This window comes from Apus apus, chromosome 1, assembly GCF_020740795.1.
Source record: "Apus apus isolate bApuApu2 chromosome 1, bApuApu2.pri.cur, whole genome shotgun sequence".
In the NCBI taxonomy this organism is placed as follows: Eukaryota; Metazoa; Chordata; class Aves; order Apodiformes; family Apodidae; genus Apus; species Apus apus.
In genome coordinates, this window is record NC_067282.1 from 65,404,067 (window position 1) to 65,429,038 (window position 24,972).

Sequence of the window (24,972 nt, forward strand, 5' to 3'; positions counted from 1 at the left end):
TCTAGCGTTAAAAGCACCTATGGTATAATTTAAAGGTAATTTTAAAACTATCATCGCAAAATAACCCTACTCCCTGATAGAATCAAAAGTGTTTGATAAGGGCCTTGATAATCATTAGAGTGGAAGTATTAACTGTATCAAACCAAGAGGAGCTGTCAGGTTTTATCTGCTTGTACAGCACCTAGCACTAGAAGGACGTGACACTGTTGCTTCTTAGGTGCTAGTCATGCATAAATATTAGATAATAATAATAACGCCTTCCAAGAACAGGAGAAAAACTGCCACATGCCCTTTTCCTCACCTCTGCTTGTAAAAATAGAATGCAACCTGTGATTTGCATCTCTCCCCTGGATTGCATTCCTTGGGAGCCCCTGGGCAGCTCTGCAGGCTGCGGCAGTGCGGAGCAACAGCACGATTGAGAGAGAAAAGCAACATGTGGGGACTCTAACCCCTTGTCCCAGTGACACCTCTGCTTGATGGTCAGATACAGCAGTACCTGAAACCTCCTCTTTTGGATCTGCAGACGACGTTTTATTCTAGGCACATGGGCTTTTCCATGGCTGCTAGACAAAATTAGGAAAGGTATATAAGCATGTTCACCTCCAACATGAGCTGGGTGAATTCTTCGTTGCTGAGAAACGAAGGCTTCCAGTCCTGCTGAATTTCAGAAATCTCCGTCTGTGCTGAGACTTCTAGACAAATAAAACATTTAAAGTTTTTACATTCAAAGAAACTTGTACCTTGCAAGACTATATATATGAGTTGCAACGAAAAGACAGAAATCACCTTTACATTCCAAAATTGCAGTTTTCAAGCGTGGGTTTTGCATACAGAAATGGCAATGACTATCTAAACTGGGCCTGATCTTGAAATGTTTTCTTCATTTTTTACTCAGCTCAACTTGAACTGCCTTCAGTGGGAACCTGTATTCACATAACTATTGGCCTCAAGCAGCAATACTTGTGTATCGATCACTTTGTATGAAAGTAAAATCAAGGCTAGGATTAGTACGTGTCAAATTGATATTTGCAATTTACAGCTTCAAAATTAGGATGCAGGAGAGCTGGGATTCAGCCTACAGCTTCTTGCCAAACAAAAGGCAGCAAGAAAACTCCTTCAGAGGAGCCCTAGAGGGCTTTGACCCCAGACAGCAAAGCTACTGCTCCATTCTCCAAAATGTGAGTGAAACATGAGTGTTTGCAGTAGCCTTTCTCTGGTGCTGCTGCCTCTGCTCTCTTTTATGCCCACCTCCAGCCCCACCGTGCAGGGCAGCCCAGGAGGGGAAATGGAGCACTAGCGTCTCATCCCAAATCCTGCCTGGAGGGGAGGGTCTCCTGTGCTGTTGGCCCATCCCAGCCCCACAGCAGCAGCCTGAGGATGCTTGATCCCCAAGGACTTTCCATGGAGGGGTGCAGGCACACCAGGCTGACAAGTCACAGCTTCACACTGAAACTGGGGACCATGCCAGGGGGAGCTGGATGCACCACAGTGAGCCATTTCCTTTGAAAAACAGCAACCGAGTCAGAGAGGGTTCTGGGGAACAGATCTTATCTTTTGAAGAGACTGGAGCTGGTTTTGCTCACTGCTTGCTGGGCTTGGCTAAGAGTGCTCCCTGCTTCAGCCCTAGCAGTGTGGGGATGCTGAGCCCAGCCTGTCTTCTCCTTTCAGTACCGCCTGCTAATTAATCCTATTGATTAACACTTACAGAGCATGTAATACCAACGTTCCCTATTCAGAGCACATTGCCAAACTGGTCAGAGAATTGCAAGAGGCTAAATGATATAAAAGACAGTAAACTCATACCAGTGCCTGTGCATATTGTTGCCTAGAAAGAAATCAAAGCCTCTGTTCAGGCTTTATTAGTGGAGATGCAGCCGTTTGCTTTGAGCATCTCGTACAACTTGCTTTCTGCACAGCTGGAGGCTGCCACTGATAGCACGGTGGCTCTTCACAGCCCCCATGGTCCTCTACAGAGATTTTAAAAACAGAGTAAGGAGAAGAGAGATGAGCCCCAAACAGATTTTCATTGTATAGTCTCCGAATACGGGATACTTTCAGCAGATCTATAGCTTGGAAAAGCTTATATATACATGAGACAGCGGCTGTTAGAAGAATTACTTGAGCTTTGGGAGATTCGATGGATTATCAAGGAGACTGTTTATGAAGCAAAAAATCTGAAAATTTAGCTCCTCCTCTGTTATAACTAAAATCTTGGTTTAGCCTACTAAATGAAAGGGAAAGATGATTGAATAAACCAGATCCAAAGTACACTGAAGATAATAAACATTTTAAAATGCTGATACTTTGTATTATATTGTGTGACTATTAATCTAGTTTAAAAATAGATAATATTTGCTTTTTTTAGCAAGTGCACAAAAACCAGTCACAGTTTGACCCAATTGCTACGGAAGGATTTGTGACTGTTGGCTTTCTTCTACATAGTTGTTCTTCCAAAAACAAAGTGCTTTTTGGAGTAAATTATTTGGGCTATCAGCTACACTTGCTTACACTTATTAAAATCTCATGTGGTTGTTCTTTGCTTGGATTTATAATTGAGAATATTTACATCTTCTTTTACTCTGCCTTGGGCAGCTAAAAAAAAAAAAAAAAGATGTTATTACTGTCATTTTTTAACAGGTATATAGAATTATTAAACTTTGAGTTGTCCTAGTTATGCCCTCCTGTATGAAATAATCTTGTCTGTGGCAAAAATTCATGTAAAGAGAAACAGTGCTCTAACAACAGAATCACTGTAATTATTTCCTCCATAAGTTTGACATTTGTGATTACATTACATTAGGAGTCATGATATAAGAGTTTTTATGGCTTTTTCCATTTCACCTAGAGCTCTCCAGGGAGCAAGGACAGGAGGTGCTGGATGAAGGTGATGCAGTGTTATCAGCTCATGAGTGACCGTTCCTCTCACCAACTGGGAACTAGACCAGGCAGGGTCAGAAATTGCATCTCCCTTCTTTGAGAGTACTTTTCTAAAGCACTTAACTGCCACTGCTGTGTGCATTAAAAAAAAATAAACTTCTGCATTTCTGAGGCTGAACTCCGCGCTGTGCAAATGTGATGCAGCTTCTGCTTGTGCAAAGCGTGCGAGGCACGTCAGCTATCTGGGGATGCAATTTGCTGAAGCTGGCTTCAAAAACTGGGGCCTTTTCTGGTCTGAGTTTTCTGCTCACTGTGGAAAATTGAGTCCTACACAGTCCACTGAGGAGCAGGGGGGCTGAACAGATTGCTTCCCTTCATTTTTCTGTAGAGAAGCTGGGGTGAATGCTTTGTTGTTCTGCTCAGAATGCTGCAAATGTAAAGGAAAGGAGTTTTCCCTCTGGCTCCAAAACTCGCTTGTTCAAAGCATACCTCTTCTTCACATGTGCTGTAGGGCACTGCTGCCCTCCTTCCCTACCATTTGCCTCCTTCTCTAGCAGGCTGAGAGTCATCCTCAGCTAAAGAGCAGCCAAGAAGATGGATTTGGGCACCACAGTGCCTGCAAATGATCTTTTCTGATGAGACAGAAAAAAAACCACCTTATGTTGGCATTTTTAGGCCCCTTGAGCCATTCTGATAATCGCTGAAGGAAACAGGATATTGTAGCAACCGTCTGGCAAGCGCTTGAAGAGCTGCAGTAAATCTTACCATTGTGTTTCTGCAGAAAGCCAATGACTTTTTCCAGCACAGTAGTTTTGTCCATTTTGCGAGTGTTGCCTGGAAGCATGGAGCTGAGCTCTTTGATGAGAACATTGAACTGGTCGCGCCTCTTCTTCTCAGACTTGTTACGCGAAGCCCTGTAGACAGGTTAAAAAAAAAAAAGGAAAAAAAAAGGATGAGCAGACCAAGAGGAAAAATCACCATGAACCTCCTCTTTGCAATGTATGCACATAGAAATGAGCTTGCTGTATGCCTTGCTGTGTGAAGATAGCCACTGGGCTCTAGGAAAGCTGCAGATACGAATAGGAAGCAACTGTTCCTATCTCCTGCTCTTGCCTTCGGGCCTCCTCTAGAGTCCAGCGGGGAGATGGAGGCTCTGCTTGCCCCTCTGTGCTGCCTCCAGACACTCCAGTCACATCTTTGGGTGTTAAGCCTGTAGGTGAAGGAGCTATGTCCATCTCCTAGGCATGTGGTGGATCCTGAAAGTTCACACAGCCTCTGAGGAGGCACTCAGCACAAGAAGAAATAGGAATACTGTGACAACAGTAAAATAATCCATAAAGGTGAAGCGTGGGGACTGGTAAAACTATGGGTCATACCCATTTGTGCAGTCTTAACAGGATGACTCACAGTCCTGCAGCTCAGCCATTGCAGTGGAGCTGGGTCCACCTAGGGGGACCAGCCTGCTTTGGTCACTGGTCCTCTGGCCTGCAGAGAGAAATTGGGCTGTTGTCTTCCAGTCATTAGGATCAGGGACCTGAGAAGAGGTTGCCACAGCTCTCATCTAGTTCATATGCCACCTAGTTCAGACTCCTTTCCAAGGAGACATGGGCAAGCAGGAGGGAGGGCAAGCAGGAGGGAGGGCATCAGCACGTCTCATCCCAGCAGGGACCAGGTCTGAGGTTGGGATGTGTTCCTAGACCTGGGAGCTCAGAAGTGCTAACAGGGGACCACTGCTTGTCCCTAATCTCTGTGTGCCACTGGGAAAATTGCTCAAGGTCATGGTGCCCTAACTCTTTGTGTAAAATGGGGACCCTGCAGTTTTTTTCACCAGTCTTGTCTGTTTACCCCGTAGAGTTCTCAGAGAGAGCCTGCTTCTGCTGCTGTGTTTGAAGAGCTCACAGGAAGAAAGGATCTGATTTCATTTGGGGTGTTCTGGCACCATCATAATACTGTCATTAAGGCTGTTGGTAATATATATATATTTTTAAATTATATGTTAACCTATACATGAGCAAGTGTTTTCTGAATTTTTCCCATGGATATCATGATCATTCTACTTGGGGGGTATCACCCAGACTTCTGTAACCATGTGAAAACTGAAAGAAATTTAACACAGAAAGCTAGCCTGTTCTTCTGAAAGGCCCTCAAGCAGACAGGTTTTGCCTTGTTAATTACGTAAAGATCTAAAAATCTGGTTACATGTCAACAGGAAAGAAAAGCCAAGAGGCTGGTTCTCAGTCTCTCAGTTCCAGCTAACTCTGCTGTACCTCATAAACAGATCTGGATGCACACTGCTGAAAATCAGAGCAAAATTTAGCCCAGCATTTACATCCTCCCCCTAAGGACCAGGATGGCAATAAACATTTTCAGCAGAGAAATCACTGCAGAGGCTTCTGACTGTTACTACTGACAGAGGGGTAATTTTTGTTTGTCTTGCTCTCAACCCTGAGCACACTTGGAGATACACTGGATAGAAGCCAACACTTGATTATTTTACAGCTTTGAACACAAGAGATTGGGTGGATACTGCCTGACTGATTTCAGCCTATGTGAAAGGCTGTCAGGACAAGATTTGAAAAACTCCAGCTTTATCCTATTTCTGAACAGTTCAAGGGGACATTAAGAACATCAACATTTTACTTCCTCATAATTCAATCCTCACTTCATTTATAGCTCAAAGGGTCTCGATCTCCCTGAAAATAAAATAAAACATCAGCCATCTATAGGAAAGCACTGCTTTAAAAAAAAAAAAAAAGAAAAAAAAAAGATGCCTTGACAGGAATATAGAGTAACTATTTTTTAACACTTGACATTTTATTCACAACGGGAGTATAAAAACTCTAGTGGAAATAACTCTACCAAGATCTGAATTGATGATCACAGTAAAATCGTAACAAGGAAAAAAATGAGAAAAAAAAATTCCCATGATTAGGTCATCTGAACTATTCCTGCACAGTTGTAAATGCTTCGTTCAGTCCAGTTGTAATGTCTTAAATAATGCAGTTTTCATCATATCCCTTGGAAGATTATTCCTTCACCTTGCTTACTTCCCTGCGAGGGCATATCATTTACAGTAAGCCAAAACAGACTCTGTCTTAATTCCATACTGTTGTCCCAGTTCTCCTCCCTACTCACTACTTCAAAAAAATACAGCGTATCCAAGGGGAAGAAAGAGACACAGTATGAATAAAATCTGGATTTTTAGTAAATACAGCTAAAGGCGATGCAGGACTGCTTGAATTCAGAATGATCAAACTCACCCATTTAAAATAGCAATTTTCATTCTTTATATATCTGCTGTTTATTGTATTAAGGAGAGATGGATACTAGTCTTAAAGAGACACTAGAAGCCATTACACATTACTGATTTACAACGAAATGTGGTTTTACACTAAATTTCCTCTTTCTTTTTGCTGTCCAGCGGGACACACCACCTATGCATCAAAGCAAGTAACCATACCACATACCTTCATTCAGATTCTTAAATTTACTTTTCATTGGCGTGGAAATGGCAGGTGATAGCTCTTATTTATCAAGGACACACTTGTGGTTCACTTCAAGCTGGTTTTGTCTGCAATTTGGGATTCGACTGAATTGCAACAAAAATATTTTAAAATAATTTACTATTAAAGCAAGCTAAAAGAAAAGCGGATAGAGAAAAAAGTGAACAAAGCATGCATTTTGTTTAAGACTAATAAATTTATAAAACTAAGTAAGCCCTGTCTAGAACCAAATAATTGAAAATAAAATAGTGGTTTCTGATCTTCAGAAGACCACTACACCTCAAAGAGGTCTTCAGTGCTGCCCAGTGAGGTGCCATCATATCCACATTTTAGTCCTCAGGTGTTTGGAGTGAAGTAGTGCCTTAGGGAGTCAAAGGATGCAGAATGGGGCTCAAAATAAACAATGTATTGAAGAAAGAGCTATGCATCTTGGCCAAACAATGAACACTTGGCCCAGGGGTGGAAGTGCAGGTCCCTTTCCTCAGGAGTGGACAGACCCTCTTCTCAGCATGGGTGGGATGTCTGTGTAACACAACCTATACGTGCCTAATGAATTGTACAGATAGTAAATGGTGTGTGTGTGTGCGTGCTAGTCACACTTCCAACTTGAGAAACCCAGCTCTTGGCTTGGGTCCATCCCCAAAGAGTTAGATCCAGAAACTTCCAGTCTCATCTACTTTTTACTCAGAAAAGGAAAGAAGAGAACAATGTTCTTGGCTTTTTCACCCCCTCTTCCATTTCTCAGCACTGAGGGACCTGATCCTAATACCAAATAGAAGAAAACAAAGGAAGTGTTTCCCCTGCAGTAAGTGACAGGTGAGACTCCTCCGTTTTCAACATGGAACAGCAGAACGTTCAATGGCTTCTCCCAAGTTTGACTCTTTTTAAAGCTTTGGAAGAAAACATATCGCTTGAAATTAATCTGAATGGTTTTAGTATGTTGTAAGAACTTTAGAACTTCATGAAGCCTCTCACGATTTCAAACTTATTTTCAAATTTAAGATTTATTTCTACAAAGCAAAATCTTATTAAATTGCAACATAAAGAAGCAATCTCCTTCCTTCGTTTCAAAGTTATAATTTTTTATCCACCTTGACAGAGGCCTGCCCCAGGGTATGACAAAAAAATTCCCCCCAGGAACAAACAGCATGAAAGCCACACCAGATGGTGATGAAAATCACTGACAGTGAGGATACATGTTATCCTATTTTTGTCTTAGATGGATTCATTCAATGCACATTATTTTTTTATTATTATTTTTTTTAGACAATTAGCACAAAAATATCTTGACTATAATCAGGCTGTGAGAGTGTGAGGTGGCAAAGCAAGGTGAACTCCCTTCCCCTGATCTGACGGGCATCCAACCCTGATCCCAGGGCTCTGGGGAAGCCTGACACCTCTCTCTGTTCTACACCCTCTCCCAAGAGCCATCCCTCTGCGATGCGGCGTGGCAGCAGAAGGCGTCCCTTCCCCAAATCCACCTCCTCCCCTGTCCCCAGGCACCCACTTGGTTGGCAGATGGTTGGGCAGAGCTGCATGCCAAGCTATACCCCATGTCCGCCCTCTCCCAGGAACAAAGTCCCCCGTGAAGGGTGGCAGCAGCACAGCTCCAGGGGCTGGCAGACCCCTGGCTTTGGCTGATCACCCCTCGCTGGTCTAAGGGGGGCAGTTAGGTCAGGGCTTTACCCCCCTGGTATCACAGGCAGAACTTCTGCAGCCTCAGCCTGCACGCATCAAGAGGAGGGAGCAAAGGGGAAGGGTTGAGCTGGGCTGCAGCTGGTGCTGACCTATATTGGTGAGAAAAAGCTGCAGGGAGGAAAGAAGCAGAGAAGGAATCAAATGAGATGAAACTGGATCAACTAGTTGTGCCTGGACTGGAAATACTCTTATTAGAGGGAACCAAGGGGAAAAATGTGGGCAACCCATGGCTCCCTCCGAAGCAATTAAACTGCGGGCTGCGTTGATAACCCGTCCAAATAAAATACTCCCAAATGCTTCCAAATGGCTTTTCTGCAGATGCCACCCAGATCTGACAGTTATTGACATGGATCTTCTGTCTTGAAATCTACTCTTCCCCTCCCCACAAACTGTTCATAACAATTTCCCACCAACCAGGACCTGACGATGGAGTGCAGAATGTGTGTGAATAAAGGTTTGTGCCAGTTTAGGGCTGACACAGCACTTTTTGTGGTCTTTTGCTGCTCTGAAGGTAACTTCTGGGTATTTTCATTACTGTGAGATAGGCATTGTTGAATAAATGGCCATCATAATAGAGGGAAAAAAAAAGAAACCCCCCACTTTTTAAGTTATTTTTCTTTTGCAAAAACCCCACATTTTTATACACTTGGGAAGCTCAGATGATGTATTACAGCATCAGGAGTATGTTGTGGGTTCTTCAGCTCTCATGTTCTGCAGTAATGTGAAGAAAACGATCAATGCCTTGGCTTTCTAAATATTTTCCACAGGAAACATTGCTACATTACTTTTTTCTTACAGGGTAGCCAATAATAGGAATCTGTGAGATGGCAGTTTTTCAAGTTGTGCTTGGCTGTATTTTACTCTCTCTCTCTTTGATTAATTGATTAAGGATAAAACAGCTTCTGCAGCAACAAACACTATCAAGCTCATCACAAGTTAAAAAGAGAGTTATAAAAGAAAAAGTGCTCACCTCTTTGCCCTGTCTTTCTCATCTTCATCCATTAGATTGTCTAAGCAGTTTTTTCTGTTGAAGGAATGCAAGAATCATTACAAAATGTCATTTTGTTAGCTCTACTTGCAGGTTAATCTCAGAGTTGCTCTATTTCATTTTAATAACGGTGTGATGATATCCAGGTCAGATAAATGTGTCAGCAGTGCTTTATACCACAGTCCTTGATTTTAGGAAACATCTATTGCAGATAATGCTATTCCTGCATGTCACGCTAGCCTTAGGGGCTCCAGCCAAGGATCAAGGCTCCCAGGCACAACATGGTGCGTCAGCACAGCACAAAACCAGCCACTTCTTGGGGGATTTTTCCATTCAGAGGTTACTCTCTGCAAACACTCTGGCTGGATGAACCCTGGGGTCTGCCCAAGCTCAAAAGGCATTTTCAGCACCCTCGCATTCCCCAAAAAACCATTTGCAGTGCAAGAGCCAGAATCACTGATGCCTCTGACTCCTCAGGGGGAGCACCCTACCAGGAGGCGCTTCATCCCCCTCTGTGGAGGATGACCTGAATACAACCCAAATTCAAAGTATCCACATGAATCCCACTGCCTAAGTGGAAAAAACCCTCCTGTTGCCCAGACAGGCAGCCTGCTTGGTAGTGCGGGCACCAAACATGGGGACTGTGCCATCCCCATCACTTTTTCTGCTAATCTTTACAAAAATATTATGACCTGCTATTAGGTTTGTAGTCCAATTCCTCTGCAGTTCGAGCTGTAAGGAGAAAGTACACTGAGCACAAAATGGATTCATAAAGGCATAGAGTAAAAGGGGGTAAATTGGATAAATTAAGTAAATTTGTGTAGGCAAGGCAAAGGGAAAAATACAAAAGCTGCCCAGCTGAAGGATTCTTTCTTCAGAAACACTTGTTCCCAGCTCACTGCCCATCCTCTTTTGCTCCTTCACCTATGAGAAAGTGATGCTCGAACCGTAACTGCTTCACTCCAAGGAGGAAGCCCTGTGCTGCTGCAGCCTGTCACAGCACCTCCTGCCCATATCATCATCACAGAATCATCACAGAATGCTTTGGGTTGGAAGGGACCTTAAAGATTCTCTAATTCTAACTACTCTGCATAGGCAGGGACACCTTCCACTAGACTAAGTTGCTCAAAGCCCCATCCAGCCTGGCCTTGAACACTTCCAGGGATGGGGCAGCCACAGCTGCACTGGGCAACCTCTTCCAGTGTCTCACCACCCTCATTAGGAAGAGTCTCTTCCTAATGTCTAACCTAAATCTTGCCATCTTCCAGTTTAAAACCATAACCCTTGTCCTCTCATTACAAGCCCTTGTAAAAAGTCCCTCCCCAACTTTCCTGTAGCCCCTTAAGGTATTGGAAGGCTGCTATGAGATCTCCCTGGAGTGTTCTCTTCTCCAGGCTGAATATCAGGACCAAAAGCTGCTTGCTGCTGCATCCCACACAAATGTTTTCTGAACTGGCAGCACAATGCCGCTACAAATCCTGGATATTGTCAAAGCGTCATTTTGAAAGCTGCGGTGTAATGACAGGCAATGATGACACTCATTTTCAAAAATCAGTGTTTCTCATTTAATGAGCCCTCAACATGTAAGACATGAATAAAACTAGAGGGGGGGAGGAGGGAAGTTAATTGCTAGGCATTACTTAAGCCCATGGTATTTTCCATATATGAGTCACATAAATTTGCCTGTTTAAAGAACATTTTATGAAAAAGCTGGAGTGAAAACTTCTTGATAGTAAGAACAGGGATAAATTCCCTCCTTCTGCTACTAGTTCTCTTACAGTAATATTCCACCTGCTCATTACTCCACAGTTAGCTAAGAACATGAAACTACCTTGTTTATCAAATATGAGAGTAATGAGGAATTATAGCCTCAGATCACTGATTGGAGGGTAAAGCAGCCACCTCATGGCATTCAGCTATTTGATGGAGGAGCATAAACAGAAAACATGAAGGCTGAGGGACTGGCTTTTTTAGTCATAACTGGCAAATTTAAAGTTGTTGAATTCTATTATACAAATTATACTGTGTAGTTTTTAGATGGTTTTTTTTTCAGATATTTGTCCTTGCAAAACAGCCAGGTCAGCCACGTGACAATCCATACTTTAGATTAGGAAAATGTATAGACCCAGATAAATTTTATCAATGTTCTACAAATGCTTTAGGTGGTTATTTGCCCAGTTGCAAAACCTGACTGATAGCCTAACAAGTGTTTCTTCAAATAATTCAGACTAAAATGTAGTGACAACATTCCGTGCTTTTTTGTTGTTATTTGCTCACTTACTGCAACCAAAATGTGCACCTATGTCATTCAAGAATAGAGAAGGCATCAGTAATACGGCAAGGGATGACATTTAGGGTTTTGCTGTCTTTCTTTGCTAGACCTTTGCCCAAAATGCTCTGCTGCATGCACCCTTGTTGAATCTAGGATATGACAAGCAAAACAGGCAGTGGTGGCAGAAGTTGCTTTCTCTGAATCCCTGAAGGTCTTCCTCTGCTGCACCAAGGCCTCCTCTGGTTGTAACAGTTGCCCAGTAGAAAGCAGGAATATGGGGATAAAAGAGCCCAGGGTAGCCCTGAGGAAGGATGGGGGTGGATGGGGCAGTCAGCATCAGCGTTGCTCAGTCCCGATGTTTTGGAGAGGCACACGGTACCTACTGGAAAGGGGCTTCCTACACCTGTACCCTATAAATTGTCAAGGAATTAACTTAACCCTTACGAAAGAGCAACAGGTCTAACTGGTCTGTTCTGCCAAGGATTTGGCTAGATCTGTAAAGCAATTCATGGCCAGCTTCCAGTAAACAAGGTTTCTCCCTGACTGACATGACATCCTGGACCTGCTGTGCTGTTGCTAGTGTCAGACAATATCTAATTGTCATTTTGTTTCTGTTTGCTCACACAGCAAAATCTCCAGAGCATTGTAAGCATTGCTAACAGCGTTTGCCAGTACATATGTACCATATGAAATTAAAACTGTTCTCAGTAAAATAGATATGGCAGAGTACACAACTGCTGTGAACCAGTACTGACATCCCTCTCCTCAGCCACACCAGATGCTGGCTTACACCTGGAGGAGAAACCCATGGCACGGAGCTTAGGTATGTGCTTAACGCAACCCGCTTGCTTTATGTTATCCTCCCAGTCCATCGACTGGGAGGGTCCCAGATAGCAAACTGGGAATCTGCTCTCTCATCCCCATCAGTGCCTGTAATTCTGGCTCATTGTAATGATGCAGGCAGCCAGCAAAGGCTGTGGTTCTATGCCATGGTTCCCCCAAAAAGAGGTGTCATAAAAAAAATAATAAGTGGGACAAGGATTTCTCAAAATCTGAACAATCCTTTTGTGCTAACAAAGATAACTTGGAAACTGATGGGTAATGACACCACATGATGTAACTCCTGCCGAGAGAGTACTCAACAGTGACAATTACATTCGGAGTTCCATTAATATAATTAATTGATAATATCATTATCCACAAGGAGTGAAGATACTATCACTCAAAAAGATGGGAACCACCTGGAATAAGGAGAAAGCTCACATACTCCCATCAGGGCAAGTGCTCAGACACACAGAAAGATGCATACCCACAGCTGGGGAAGAGTGCCATTTTGGAAACAGAAGACTGGCTAAAACTGTTAACCATTGTACCCCTGGCTTAGTTATGAGGTGGAGAATTATAGCACAAATATCCCCCCCTCCCCCAAATTCATTCATATAATAAATAGTTGCTTGGGAAAGAAGTAATTCAGGCAGAGTGCCAGCTCGCTCCAGGGACTCTCCAGAAGAAAGGCTGCACATGTTTATTTTGATACAGTCTATTCCCAGTGGATACAGAGCTTGCACTATAAAATTCATCTGGCACTGATCACCTTATCCTACGCTACAAACATGTTTTTTAGAGTTAAACTGCTACTCTTCTGTGTGGGTGAGGTTGGTTTATCTCCTTCCTGTCCTACTGCTCATAAGGATATGCTATAAAATGACACTCAAATGTAAGTAATCAGCTGTTGATTTCCCACTAACTTGCTACGCGGCCAGCTAATCTCAGTTCCTACAAATCAGCCTGACATTTAACAAGAATTTTTAATCATATTCATTTAATTCAGCTGAATTAAATCAGAGATGTACATTTCTTTTAGAGGTTCTGGGATGTGCCGGGGGAAGCCTGGTGAGAAACCACAGTGCTTATGCTCCTCTGGCACTATGTTGAACACCTGAGGGGGGAAGATTGAGCTTTTCCTCCCCTTTGATTTCTGGAATGGGAAGCTATTCTCCCCCACCACCCCACAGGCTGGTGCTGCTTGCCATAACCCTGGTGTTGCTTTCCTCCCACTACAGATGTACCTGAGCCCTCCCCTGGACCTCACCCTCAGACCACTTAGGATGCTGGTACAATATCACCATCCTAAGTAAAGATTATGATATTGCACTTGGAGAACAACCCCCTCACAGGCAGGTGACAGGCAAAGTTTGTATGCAAACTTGGGACACTGGGAAGAAACATCTTGAACTATCTTATGGCCTCTGGGTAAACCACCCTGACAACTGTTATGTTTGTGAGGAGGAAAGAAAAAGTGCAACACGGTGTAGGATAGACATGCTTTTGTGCCTTCCAGACACATTGCCCAACCTCCAGTGACCATTTATGCTGACTGTTAATTCTGCAAGACACTGAAGGCTGCATCAACAGGGAGTTACTCTCTGGTTTCCTCTTCAAAGGGGAGCAAAGAGGCTGTTAATGAAGAGCTTGGTGTTACAAAGGAAGCATGTGGGTATGTTCAGTGGTTCAGGATTTAAAGGCCAGATCCACCCATGCACAGCATCCCGTGCCTGCTGGGTAGGATCTAAGATATCACAGGAAGAAGGCACCAAAGGGGACCACAGCGTCAGGGCATGAGCCAGGGGGACAGTTTCTGGCCACCCACTAGCATAGAAGACAGTGTGGCTGGATTACTGTGTTGGCATTGCTGCTGGGTCCACTGCATGGGGGTTGACGGACAAGTTCTCATGAGTACTGTGGTCAGACATGGTCCCATGGGTGCTCCAAAATGTGGGTTAGATGGGCTCTTGCCCACACTGGGAAACACCACCATGGCTTGGCACTAGCAGATCTACCCTCTTCTTCTCAGCTGCAGCAGAGCTCTGAAACGAAGGAAACATCACTAACAAATGAAGTATTTCCCTTCCAAGCCTTGCTGAAGGCCAAAGAGAAAGATTAGCATAGGTCATAGGGTAACAGGTAAGAAGTGATCATCTGCTCATGTTAAACACCTTGTTCCAGGTTTCTCTGACAAGCATGAAGCACTCAGATATGCTACCATGAGGGCTATGGCACAAACACACACAGGAAGTATTTGTATACACACAAATCAGATTAAATCTACAGATTCTAGACACATCAAACAGAACTGCACCCCTCCATCCTTATTCTTCAGATGTAAACCTATCAACTGTTACAAGACCATGCTACAGTTCATAACTAAACGCAGCACAATCCCACCTGGAGCAATCAAAATTGATTTATCAAAATGTAAACAGACTAGTCTTCAGAAAACTTAAGACAGAAAAAAAAAAAAAATCACTTTCCTGATGATATACTTTGTCATTTGAGAAGAAATTGTGATTTTTTTTTTCAGTGGGAGATGGTAGTCTGCAGTTACCATGCACCATGTAATGCCGTGATTGTTATGGGAATTACTGCTATTACAAGTAAAGAAAAAAAACCTGTAGCATGGTAAGTGTCCAGCTTTGGAATCATGAATATTTTTGTTTGACAGTGTGCAGCTTAGTCTTCCTGAATTCAGTAGATTACTTTATTTTATTTACACTACAGAAGAGATTGTTTAGAGGTTCCCAAAAAAGAAGAGAAGAAGAAAACTTTTTCAGAAAATACTGGACTTCATGAACCTCTTGGGCTTCTCCATGTTTCATACACATGTGTACAACCAAACTTTAGATACTAATGCGCTTAAAGCTAAACAGACATTAAAAAATAATTCGAATGCAGATAATGAAAATGATGGAACTTGACATAAATAAATGCTCCAGTCTTCTGCACTGGGAATGGCAGGGAGATGCTCACAGGTAATGCAGCTGAGAACTATGAGATTACGATGACGAGACCAAAAGCTCAGAGAATATTCTGGTTTTACTCTTGACAGTGTTCCCATTTAGTGGGAAGAGGTGTTCTTTCCTGCGTGTCAGAAACCTTGCACATACTGCCATGTGCTATTAGACAGCATCCCCCCTCTTCCCTGCTGCCAGATGAATTTCCCTGTGCGCAGCCTGTGAACCCTCTGTAGATGTGGTACAATTCACATCAGTTTAAGTCAGGAGCAAGAGGGCTGACGTCAGCAGCGCTGTGCTGGAGCGCAGCCAGGGTAAGTGAGAGGCATCCTTGATCTCTAGCTTGCAAGCAACATGGGAAGTTTGGGATCTCTAATGAAGATCAGTACATGCGTGCTTGTTCTCTTCCTTATTATTATTCTTATTGAATGACTAGAGCCATTCAGACTTCAGTGAACAGGCTAAGTGAATCCTTGGGTTCAACTGCTGCCCCGCTCTCCCCTCGCACAGCTGGAAACAGAAAGGCAAACAAATTAAACTAACGTTAATCAGCAAGGACTGCCATCTGTGTAACTCGGAGCACTTCTCCACGTGCCCGGCCCCTTCCAGCAACGCTGAACAGGATCAGCCTTCTGTGGGCGGATGGGGAAAGTAGGTCAGTTGGGTAACATCGAGGCGTGCGATGAAGGAAGGAGGACGTGACCGCCATGGCCTGCTGGCAGCCCTCTCGCCTTCTCAACAGGCTTGGTGGTGAAGAACCGGCTTGCCATGGGGGGCACAAGGCACCCTGGACCCCTGCATCCTTGCAGGATGACACCAGTCGTTGGTAGAAGTGGGGGTCTTGCAAAGGCTGGTCAGTACATTGGAGTTAATGAGGGCATTTCAAGAAGGAAACTGAGGCACGGGGCAGCTAAAAGCCTTAGCTGCTACTAGTTTGTGTACAATCAAGCATTTGACAAAGCTTATGCATGAGCAAAGAAGACACATGAAGAAGAATGTGATCAGAAACAGTCAGCATGGATTTACTAAGAGTAACCTGATGGTCTGCTATGATGAAATTACAGGATCTGTGGATGGGTAGGGAGCAGTCCATATTTATGTGAACTTCATGCTCAAAGGCAAGGCTATCATCCTGGTGGGAACCCAAAGGGGCTGGAGGGAAGGGCTGACAGGAACCTCATGAAATTTGATGGGGACAACTGCCAAGTCCTGCACCTGAGAATTAAGAGCCTTGGGCTCTGACACAGGCTGGGACCCATATCAGACTGGACTGACCAAGGAGCAGCTCTGCAGGAATACCCCTGGGAGTCCTGGCAGGCAGCAGGCAGTGTGCCGTGCACGAGCCAGTGGTATGCCTTGGTAGGGTCTAGGACAACTCTCCACTGCCAACGCTCCATGGGACAATTTTCTATCACCAGCTCTCTGCCGGGACATCTCTATGCATGGACATCTCTATGCTGGGACATTTCTGCGCTGGGACAATTCTCTGCAGATCAGCAGATGACACAGAGCTGTGCCAGTGTCCCAGCGCAGAAATGTCCTGGCAAAGAGATGTCTCGATGGAGAGTAAGCGGCAAAGAGTTGACCCTTCCCATGCCTTGATATGCCATAAGGATGATCAATGGCACCCTGGGCTACCAGGACTGCATGGCCTGATCATGGGAAGGGATTATCCCACTTGACTCAATACTTGCTAGATGACATCTGGGGTTGTGTGTCTGGTTTTGGGCCCCCCAGCACAGAAAAGATACAAAATCACTGCGGGGATCTCATCAGACACCTCCCCAGCACAGTGGGGGCTGGAACACTTGCCCCATGAGGTGGTGTTGGTGGAGCTGGGCTGGTTTGATCTGGAAAAGAGACAGCTTTGGGATACCTTCAGCCCCCTCAGTGCCTACAAGGAATGGATAAGGAGCCAGAGCTGTGCTGTTCACTGTGGTGCAGGAACAGAGAGTGAGAAAGGAGTATAAGTAGAAAGAAGAGAACATTAGTCCTTTAGGACAGCCAGGCAGTGGAGCAGGCTGCTCAGAGAGCCTGTGCCATCCCCATCCTTGGAGCTTTTCAAGACCTGGTTGGGCAAATCCCTGAGCAGCCTGGTCTGACCTCAAAGCTGGCTCTGCTTGGAGCATGAAGTTGTACCCAAGACCTCCTGAGGTCTCTTTCAGCCTGAACTGTCCTGTCATTCTGGAGCTACTGAGCTGGCTACCACCAGGAACATCCTAAGCGTATCAGTCCCTCTGAAATACTTCCTATATTATACATGTTCCAGAAATCTATCCTATAATGGTTTTGCTCTTTTGTGCTACAAATAGTTTGTGTGCTGACTCCCCTACACTGACATACCCCCTGCTTTATAAACCTGCCATCTAGGAGAAAAGAATGTGAGATACACACCTTCACATTGTCTGGCTGTATGTCACGTGTCTGTCATGTTACTTTTAGATGCCAATTTTAAGAATACATTCACTTTATGATAGAATTAGGAAAAAAAAAAAAAAGAAAGAAGAAAAATGTCTTTCATGGCCCTTCACTGCAAAAACTTGTTATTTTTGTCTCTCAACCGTCTCATGTTCTTAATCTGTTTTAGGTATTTATAAAACTTTAATCCTTATAGTAACAGACATCCTGAATGTACAAAGATTTTAACATGAGCTTAACTCTCTACTGTTTCAAGAAGTCCCTCGAGTATGTATATATTTGCAAAATCCAGGCCTAAATGTGGAGGCAGAGCTGCAAAGATTATTTTGTAATTATTAGCTCCGAAATTTTCCCTTGAAAATGGTCTCAGTTATGAAGTATTCACAGTTCTAAAAATCTGTTTAAACTTATTTCCTTCTGCAAATATTTAAATAAGTAGAATAATATAACATCTGACCTATGATCTTCTGATGGTCAAATGTTCAGCTAGTATAGGCAAACTGGCAGAATATGTGAGCATAACACTATAAAGATTTATTGTGTAAAAACCTCAAGGATAGTTGGATAATTGTTTTGTTTGGCACAAACTACCTGGGAAATGCTAACACAAGCAGAAAATCTGTCTTTTTTGATGGGATGGTTGTCAAAGTCACTTTTTTTTTTTTTTTTTTTTTTTTTTGGCAGCAATAGCCTTGACAAGATCCTGTTAATCCTTTCCATCCAATTAGGCTACAGAGGCACTGAAGTATAAAGTAAGATGTCCAGGAGCTGACATAAGTTGGTTTCATTTCCCTCACTTGTTTGTTTGCTTGTTTGTAAACCATTTATGGATGGCTCTCAAAGTACCTAATTACTTTTCATTTAAAGTCTCTGAGCTTGGGAGCAATTTCACTAACAGCAGAGAGATTTCTCTCCAGAAGGGAATTCTGAATTTTTTACAGTACTGTCAAATTAACTGTCACAATTTGCACCAGCTGTGGTGGTGTCCCCTCCATATGTAAGAGGCTGATATAAGAGGCCACACAGTTCTGTGGAGATTTCAGCAAGAAAGCAGCAACTAAACATAAAGCCAAATTTCCTTCTAGTTTCAGGTACCCAACCTGATGTGGCAGCTCACTCTCTGCTCAGCAGGACCTGGGGCAAAGAATTATTCTCTCTGTGTCCTTGCCTTTCCCCTAGCCCAGTGCACCTGCAAGAAGCAAGCACTTACCTGCCCTGTGCAAGGGGCAAAGCTGTGGCCTAAATCTGCTGCTGTACAGGGCAGGGGAAAAATCCCTCTACAATATAAAGAAATAAACACAGATATCAACACCAATAATCCCATCACTTTTGTGTTAACAGCTCGATAACGTATCTGCTTAGAACTCACACACTGCACTAAATTTTCTGCTCTATAGTAACTATCATATTCCTGTCAGCAGAACTAAATATTCAATCATCTGGGGAGATGAATCATGAATAGCTGTTTTAGGGAGAAATTTTAAATGGACACTTTGTTGTCATTTAATTTTGAGAACTTGGCCTTTCTCTTCTCTCATGAGGGAACCTGCAAGCCTGTGACCACACAGACTACTGCTCTGTATGGCTTGTTGTCTCTCTTGCAGGTGAACTATGTAACCTGTGAAGTTTTCAGGTCATACCTGACAAGACCAAGGCAGGAGGGTGCAGTCAGCTCAGGGTTTGGCTGGGGCATCACTGCGCCTAGATATGTAGGGAGGCCAGAGACACACAACCTGCCTGGTTGCACGGTACCTTGTGGATGGATGCTCTCCAGTTGCAGTCCCCCAATTTTGTGTCTGAGTCCATAAAAGAGTTCAAACGCAGCATCAGACCAAAGCTGCACCCATATTTTGTGCCATCTCAAATGTTTATGCCCTTGTGTCCCTCCTATCTCAGGCTGAGCCACACTCCAGCTGTGGTGCCATCATGTCCCCACCAACGTGCGAAGTGCCCGTTCTCAGCCTCTTCATGCTAACAGTGTTTCCCATTTTTTACAATGATAAAGTTTCTCCAGTGTGATGTAAAATTCAAATCAGGTTTTATAAAATGAATCTCCAAGGAAAAAGGATAATTATTAAAGAGCTTCATTAGTGCTTTGCAATCTTAATTATGATAATTATATTTTTGTAGCTAATATAACTGAACTCCTGCTTTTAAATCCCATTAATGAGCGTTTTTAATCCTTCTCCTACTGGGCCAACAAAACTGTAATGTTGAACTTTATATTTACACAGGGCACTATTTTTAACAAAAATGATGCACTGTTTACTTAGGATTTCCATTCTCTTTTATCTCCACTTTGATGATGCACCTTCTCCCAAGATGCAAGAAATGATGAAAAGCAAAGACAAATTCAGCAGCTTGGGTTTGATTTCCTTTCCTGGCAATAGAAGGCCCCAGTCCCTACACCACGATGGCAGCTGCCTGTGGATATTGGCTGGTGCCAGGGAAGCTTGTGGCAGCACCGTTCCCTCAGAGGCACAGATTTAAAGACTTTGTCCTTAACAGCCCAAAGGCTGAACTTCACCCTTTCTAGGTTCCCAGAGTTTTGTAACTCTGTATACCATGAGAACAGGCAGAGGATGTGATTCACTGCATGGTGGAGAGATTTGTCAAGGGGAGGAGAGGAGGCAGGTACTGCAGGACTGCACTGCCATACCTCAGTGGGCCTGCAGGCAAGTGGGCAATCGAGGGCTCACAAGGTCCATGCTGTGGTAGCCAGACACGTGGCATCAAGGAGACATCAGAGCAGCTTGGTTGCCATGGAAGGCCCACCAGCACCCCACCAGAGACCAGAGTCACCCCACCTTACTGGTGCTTCCCACTGACCCACTGCAAGCAGGCAGTAGATGCTGCCCATGCCTGCCCTGCACCACTTGCTTCAACCATCGCGTGTCACCTCTTCCTCCAAAGCCAGCATCAGCCAGGTAGATGTACTGCAGGGGTGCAATTTGATACTGAGGTCTGATGCCCCTCTCTCCTTTTCTATGGGTTGTAACCAATGGTCAGGGCCATGGGAAAAGATGGCAGCTGTGGGAAAAGGTAAAAAGAAATCTCAACAAGAAGGAGGTTGGCCTAAGGTCATGAAGCATTCATACCGTGTGTGAGCTGGAAAAGACACCTCCCCAGCAAGATACTAGAAATCTTTTAAAAGTGCCAGAAAGTGACACCAGTATAAACGAGCCTTTCTGAGTACAGTTTATAATCCCTAATAGAGTAGAATTTGCTGCTGTGTCCTATATTATAAACCACCCACCACCACTCAGATGCAACGGACTAGTGGAATTTTTTATGAGTCTGTTTGCAGTCAAATACTTTACAGTTACTAACACAGAGAGAAAGTAAAAGATCAAAGAGAGAAGAGCACACAAATTCAGATATCTCAATAAAGAAATGAAAACAATAAAGCATATATTGAATATTATCTGCCCATTAATCTCTGGAGAAAATTCAGAAAACTAATTAAAAGCTTCTACACAGATAAATGATAAGCTTCTTTATTCAATAAGCTCAACATATGAACAAACAGAGGTTTGTGTTGATACCGTTACCAGCAATTGCACTAAAGCAAATGATTTTCACTGTGCTACTGGGAGTACAGTGATTTGAAAAACAAAATGTTAAGAGATAAAAAACTCAAACCTTTGCTGCACTGAGCATATCACCTTTCCTGTCTTTTTTTTATTTATTTCAGGTAATGATAACTCTTATGGGTCAGGACAACAAAAAATCAAGACATGAATAAGAGAACACAAACCCAAAGCCTGTACTGAAGCAGGAAAAATTTCTGCATAGTCATTCTCCAGTGGGAGCCGAGCTTTAAAGCGTGATACTGCCTTCCTGCATGCAAATGTCTTGAGTTCACCAGTGCTTCCTGCACCTTGTGTCCCTTTGTCTGCTGTTGGCTTCAATACTGGCAGAGGATTTTTCCTGAATTTTTAGGGAGGTTTTGTCTCCTCGGCTGCAATAGAGACATGTTCTGCTCTTGCGGTGTGACGCCGCTGCCCGGCGTGATGTGGCGTGATGGTGCTGCATGGGGAGCTTGCAAGGCAGCCAGCCCTCCACTCCCTTGGTGCCCAGGGAGCAGCCTCTGTCCCAGGCACCCTTTATATGGGTGCAACTTGGGAAAGGGGGAATCCTCAAGAACACTTAAGACAACAAATTTTACAGCTTAAGCTGTGCATTCCATTAAAATGCAGAGCTTGAAAGAATTAATTTCAACATGTTGTCCACCTTGAATCTGATTATTTAGCATTGATTAAAACTGATCTGGCTCCAGAATTCACATATATAGGATACTCCTAGGGATATTACACAAAGAAAAAACCTGAAAACCTCTTTTTTTTTTTTTTTTCCCCCCTACTCCATAGTGCATTCCAGTGACCCATGGCTTATTGGCATAAAAACATCTTTAAGCTGATGGAACAGGAGAATGAGAGGGAACTCTGACTGCTTTTGTTTATATTTTTTATTCACTTCCTACTTGGTATTGTACATTAAACTCTCTTTATTGACCAAAATGAAACAGAGATTTCAAAGTCTCAGGCTAATGTCCTCTTTAACATGGGCTAAATGCAGGATGTAGTCCACAGAGTGTGAAGTGCACTTAAATTTCAGCATGTTTACTCAACTGCGACATTTCAGAAACAGAGAAGTCATTAAAAGCCCCATAGCGAAATATCAAATGATGCCTCTGCCAGATATTAACTTTGAAAAGAAAGAATAGAGATGCTCTGAAAACCAGAGTGAAATACTGATGTGCTGATTCACCTCGTACTTATGTACTACACAAGCTAGAACTGCAAAATAATATGTCTCTTCTGTGCCAAATTATATTGGTAGGAAAGCATCTTTCGGCTATGATGGGTGCTGTTTTCCAATCTGAATGTGCATTTTCCCTTTCCACTTGCAAGAAAATTTGACATCAGAATGTCAAGCTGACTTGCTATTTTACTTACCATCTGTGTCAAATATTCATACAGGCACACTGAGTATGTGTCTATGTCCCAAAAAGCCTGAGTTGTTGCATACTGTTACCTGTCTTTCATAATTACCAGGGAAAAAACTAGGAGGGAAAAAAAAAATGACATAATTTTAGATCTCTACTCATGCTGAATCACATTTTCAGAGTGCTGTGGCCATTACTGGAACACCACATATGGAAAAATAGGACTTGGACCTTCAATGCACCATGAATTTTGCAGATTAAAAAAAATATCAGGATTGAGTATTCTGTAGAAAGTAAAGTACTTTACATCCCATCTATTCTATAGCCACTACTGTGACTTCAGCTCTTGTAGGCACATCTGATTTGGCAGTGAAGCAGGGAAGCATCAATGCGGCTCAGTGTAGGTTTGCTAGTTTACATATTTACCCAGTGTCACACACACAAAAAAAGGTTGTTTAGGGCAGTAAAAAAGGAAAAAGAGAAAGAGGAGGAAAGAAAGAGAAGCAGTTGGCAGGGAGCTGAGGTTGGGGTCAGACCGGGTCCTCTGGCTCGACAGCCTCGTGTGAAGCAGTTAGGAGAGGTAAACCACAGGGCTATGGGTCAAGATGGGGACAAAAGGGAAAGTTCTGTGTCCTGTTTCTAAAAAAAAAAAAAAAAGAGAGGGATCCTGAAATCCTGAAGGCAGTTTTGGGTAAGGCAGGAAAAAAACCTGTTGTCACAAGATGGACTGGGATGTTTGGATGCAGAGATGCTATTGCTGCTCCTTGTCCTGTGGGTTTAAAGCTGTCTCAAAGTGGCTACAGAAACTGTAGCAACTTTAGTGCCTGCAGAAAAGACATTATTTTATAGAAACTGTGCCAAAGGTAGTTTAAAATTTGATATCACAGCACTTCACTTTAAATGACTTATACACCATCCTACTGCCAAACTATTTTGGGAGTATTTGGGTCTGGGGATTTTTGCTTTTAAACTGAAAAATATTTGGTTCCCTATGGGTGCTTTTTTTCCCCCCTCGTTCTCCTTCCTTTAGATACTTCAAAAGTCAAGCTCCTGAGAAAACTTTTCTCCTGGTTCCTATTGTTTCCTACTTCAAGTGAAAAAAGTACATGATGTTAAATCTGAACACCAAGACTTTGTGAATGTGTAAATTTCAGAACTCTAAACCTTTCAGCCTGTGCCAATGTAAACCACCTAGAGTGCAAAGAATTAAGTGCACTTTATCCTTTCTGACCATGATTGAACACACTCCAGTCCTCCTAAAATCTGTGGCAGGAAGTCTCTCAAATCCCCTCAAAGCAGAGTGGGGCTTTTTCACATGGGCATAAGAAAAAGAGGGAGATCCTCACCCAAATCTAAGTCACAGCCCTTTAGGCCTCTCTGAAATATCTCACCTTGCTGTTTCTAACCACTTCACTCTCAAGGACACAGGGTAGAAAAAAAAAAAAGTGCACCTTTACTTTGCAAAATGCTCCATATTCCCTAAACTCTGGGAAAGATTGGACATAATTTTTAATAAATACATCTACAGTGCACATTTTGGGTCTGTCTGTGTCACCCACCCTTTTCGATGTTGCTCCATTAATGTCTAACTGACCTTTTTCCTAGAAAAATAGGTACCTTGGAAAAGATAGGAACTCCTGGAAGCCAGCAGGGCTAAGATGTGCATTTTGGGAGCGCAGTTATGGCTTTCTATCCCTCAGGCACCAACAGCCTCTCCCTGTCCTACTTCCCCTCCTGCCCGTGGCACTCTGGGCCAGCACCCTCTCTCCTCGAGGGAAGCCACCCCTGGGGGGTCACGGCACCCCTCTGCCTTCCTCCCACACAAGCACACCACATCCCCACTCCCCTTCATGGTACTGGATCCAGTATCTGGGTTGGAGCCTCTGCACTCCCTTAAATATGGGATGTCACACATAATCATGTCTTCTGTGTTTGAGCCAGATATCTGGGAGCACATGAGCGCTGCTACACCAGCCAAAGCCTGACGTATGCCTTGGCCATGAGGAACTGGAGTTTAGCTTCCCCTGCTTGGGTGGCCAAAAGGGTTTAAGCTGACGTTGGTCAAGAGAAGCTGGAACAGAAAGCTACTCAAAGGCTGGCATTCCTTAGATTTGCACTTATCTCTTTATCACTCAGAAGTATTTTACTGGAATGAACTGCAACGCAGTTGCAGCTGTGCTTCAGTCAGTCCACTGTCTAGTTCTAAGCTATTTTAAACCTGACATTATCCTGAGAAATAATGACAAGTCTTAAACTATACTGTGAAGCATGCAGCAAATTTTTAGTCAGCTAAAGAGTGAGGAGTGAAATGCGGGAGAATGTTTTTCCTCGTATATTTTCTCTCTCCCTCTCTCTCTTCGTGGAAATATTGATGTGAAGGATAGTAATACTGTTACTGAATTCTGACCCGTGTGGCTATAAAGATACATTGCGTGCATCAGTCCAGGAGACAGTTCCCTCAATCTTGCTTCCTCTGC

General features: G+C 43.4%; 1 protein-coding gene across 3 annotated transcripts in view; it reads right to left on the reverse strand.

Moving 5' to 3' along the window:
• Positions 1 to 24,972, reverse strand: part of NPAS2 (neuronal PAS domain protein 2) — a 114,355-nt gene that overhangs the window by 48,315 nt on the left and 41,068 nt on the right. For all 3 annotated transcript variants that reach the window (XM_051640353.1, XM_051640342.1, XM_051640331.1), the window contains exons 2-4: positions 9,049 to 9,102; positions 3,643 to 3,791; positions 601 to 692 (exon numbers count right to left, since the gene is read on the reverse strand). In XM_051640353.1, the coding sequence (XP_051496313.1) occupies positions 601 to 692; positions 3,643 to 3,791; positions 9,049 to 9,102 (295 nt within the window). The remainder of the gene's footprint in view (positions 1 to 600; positions 693 to 3,642; positions 3,792 to 9,048; positions 9,103 to 24,972) is intronic.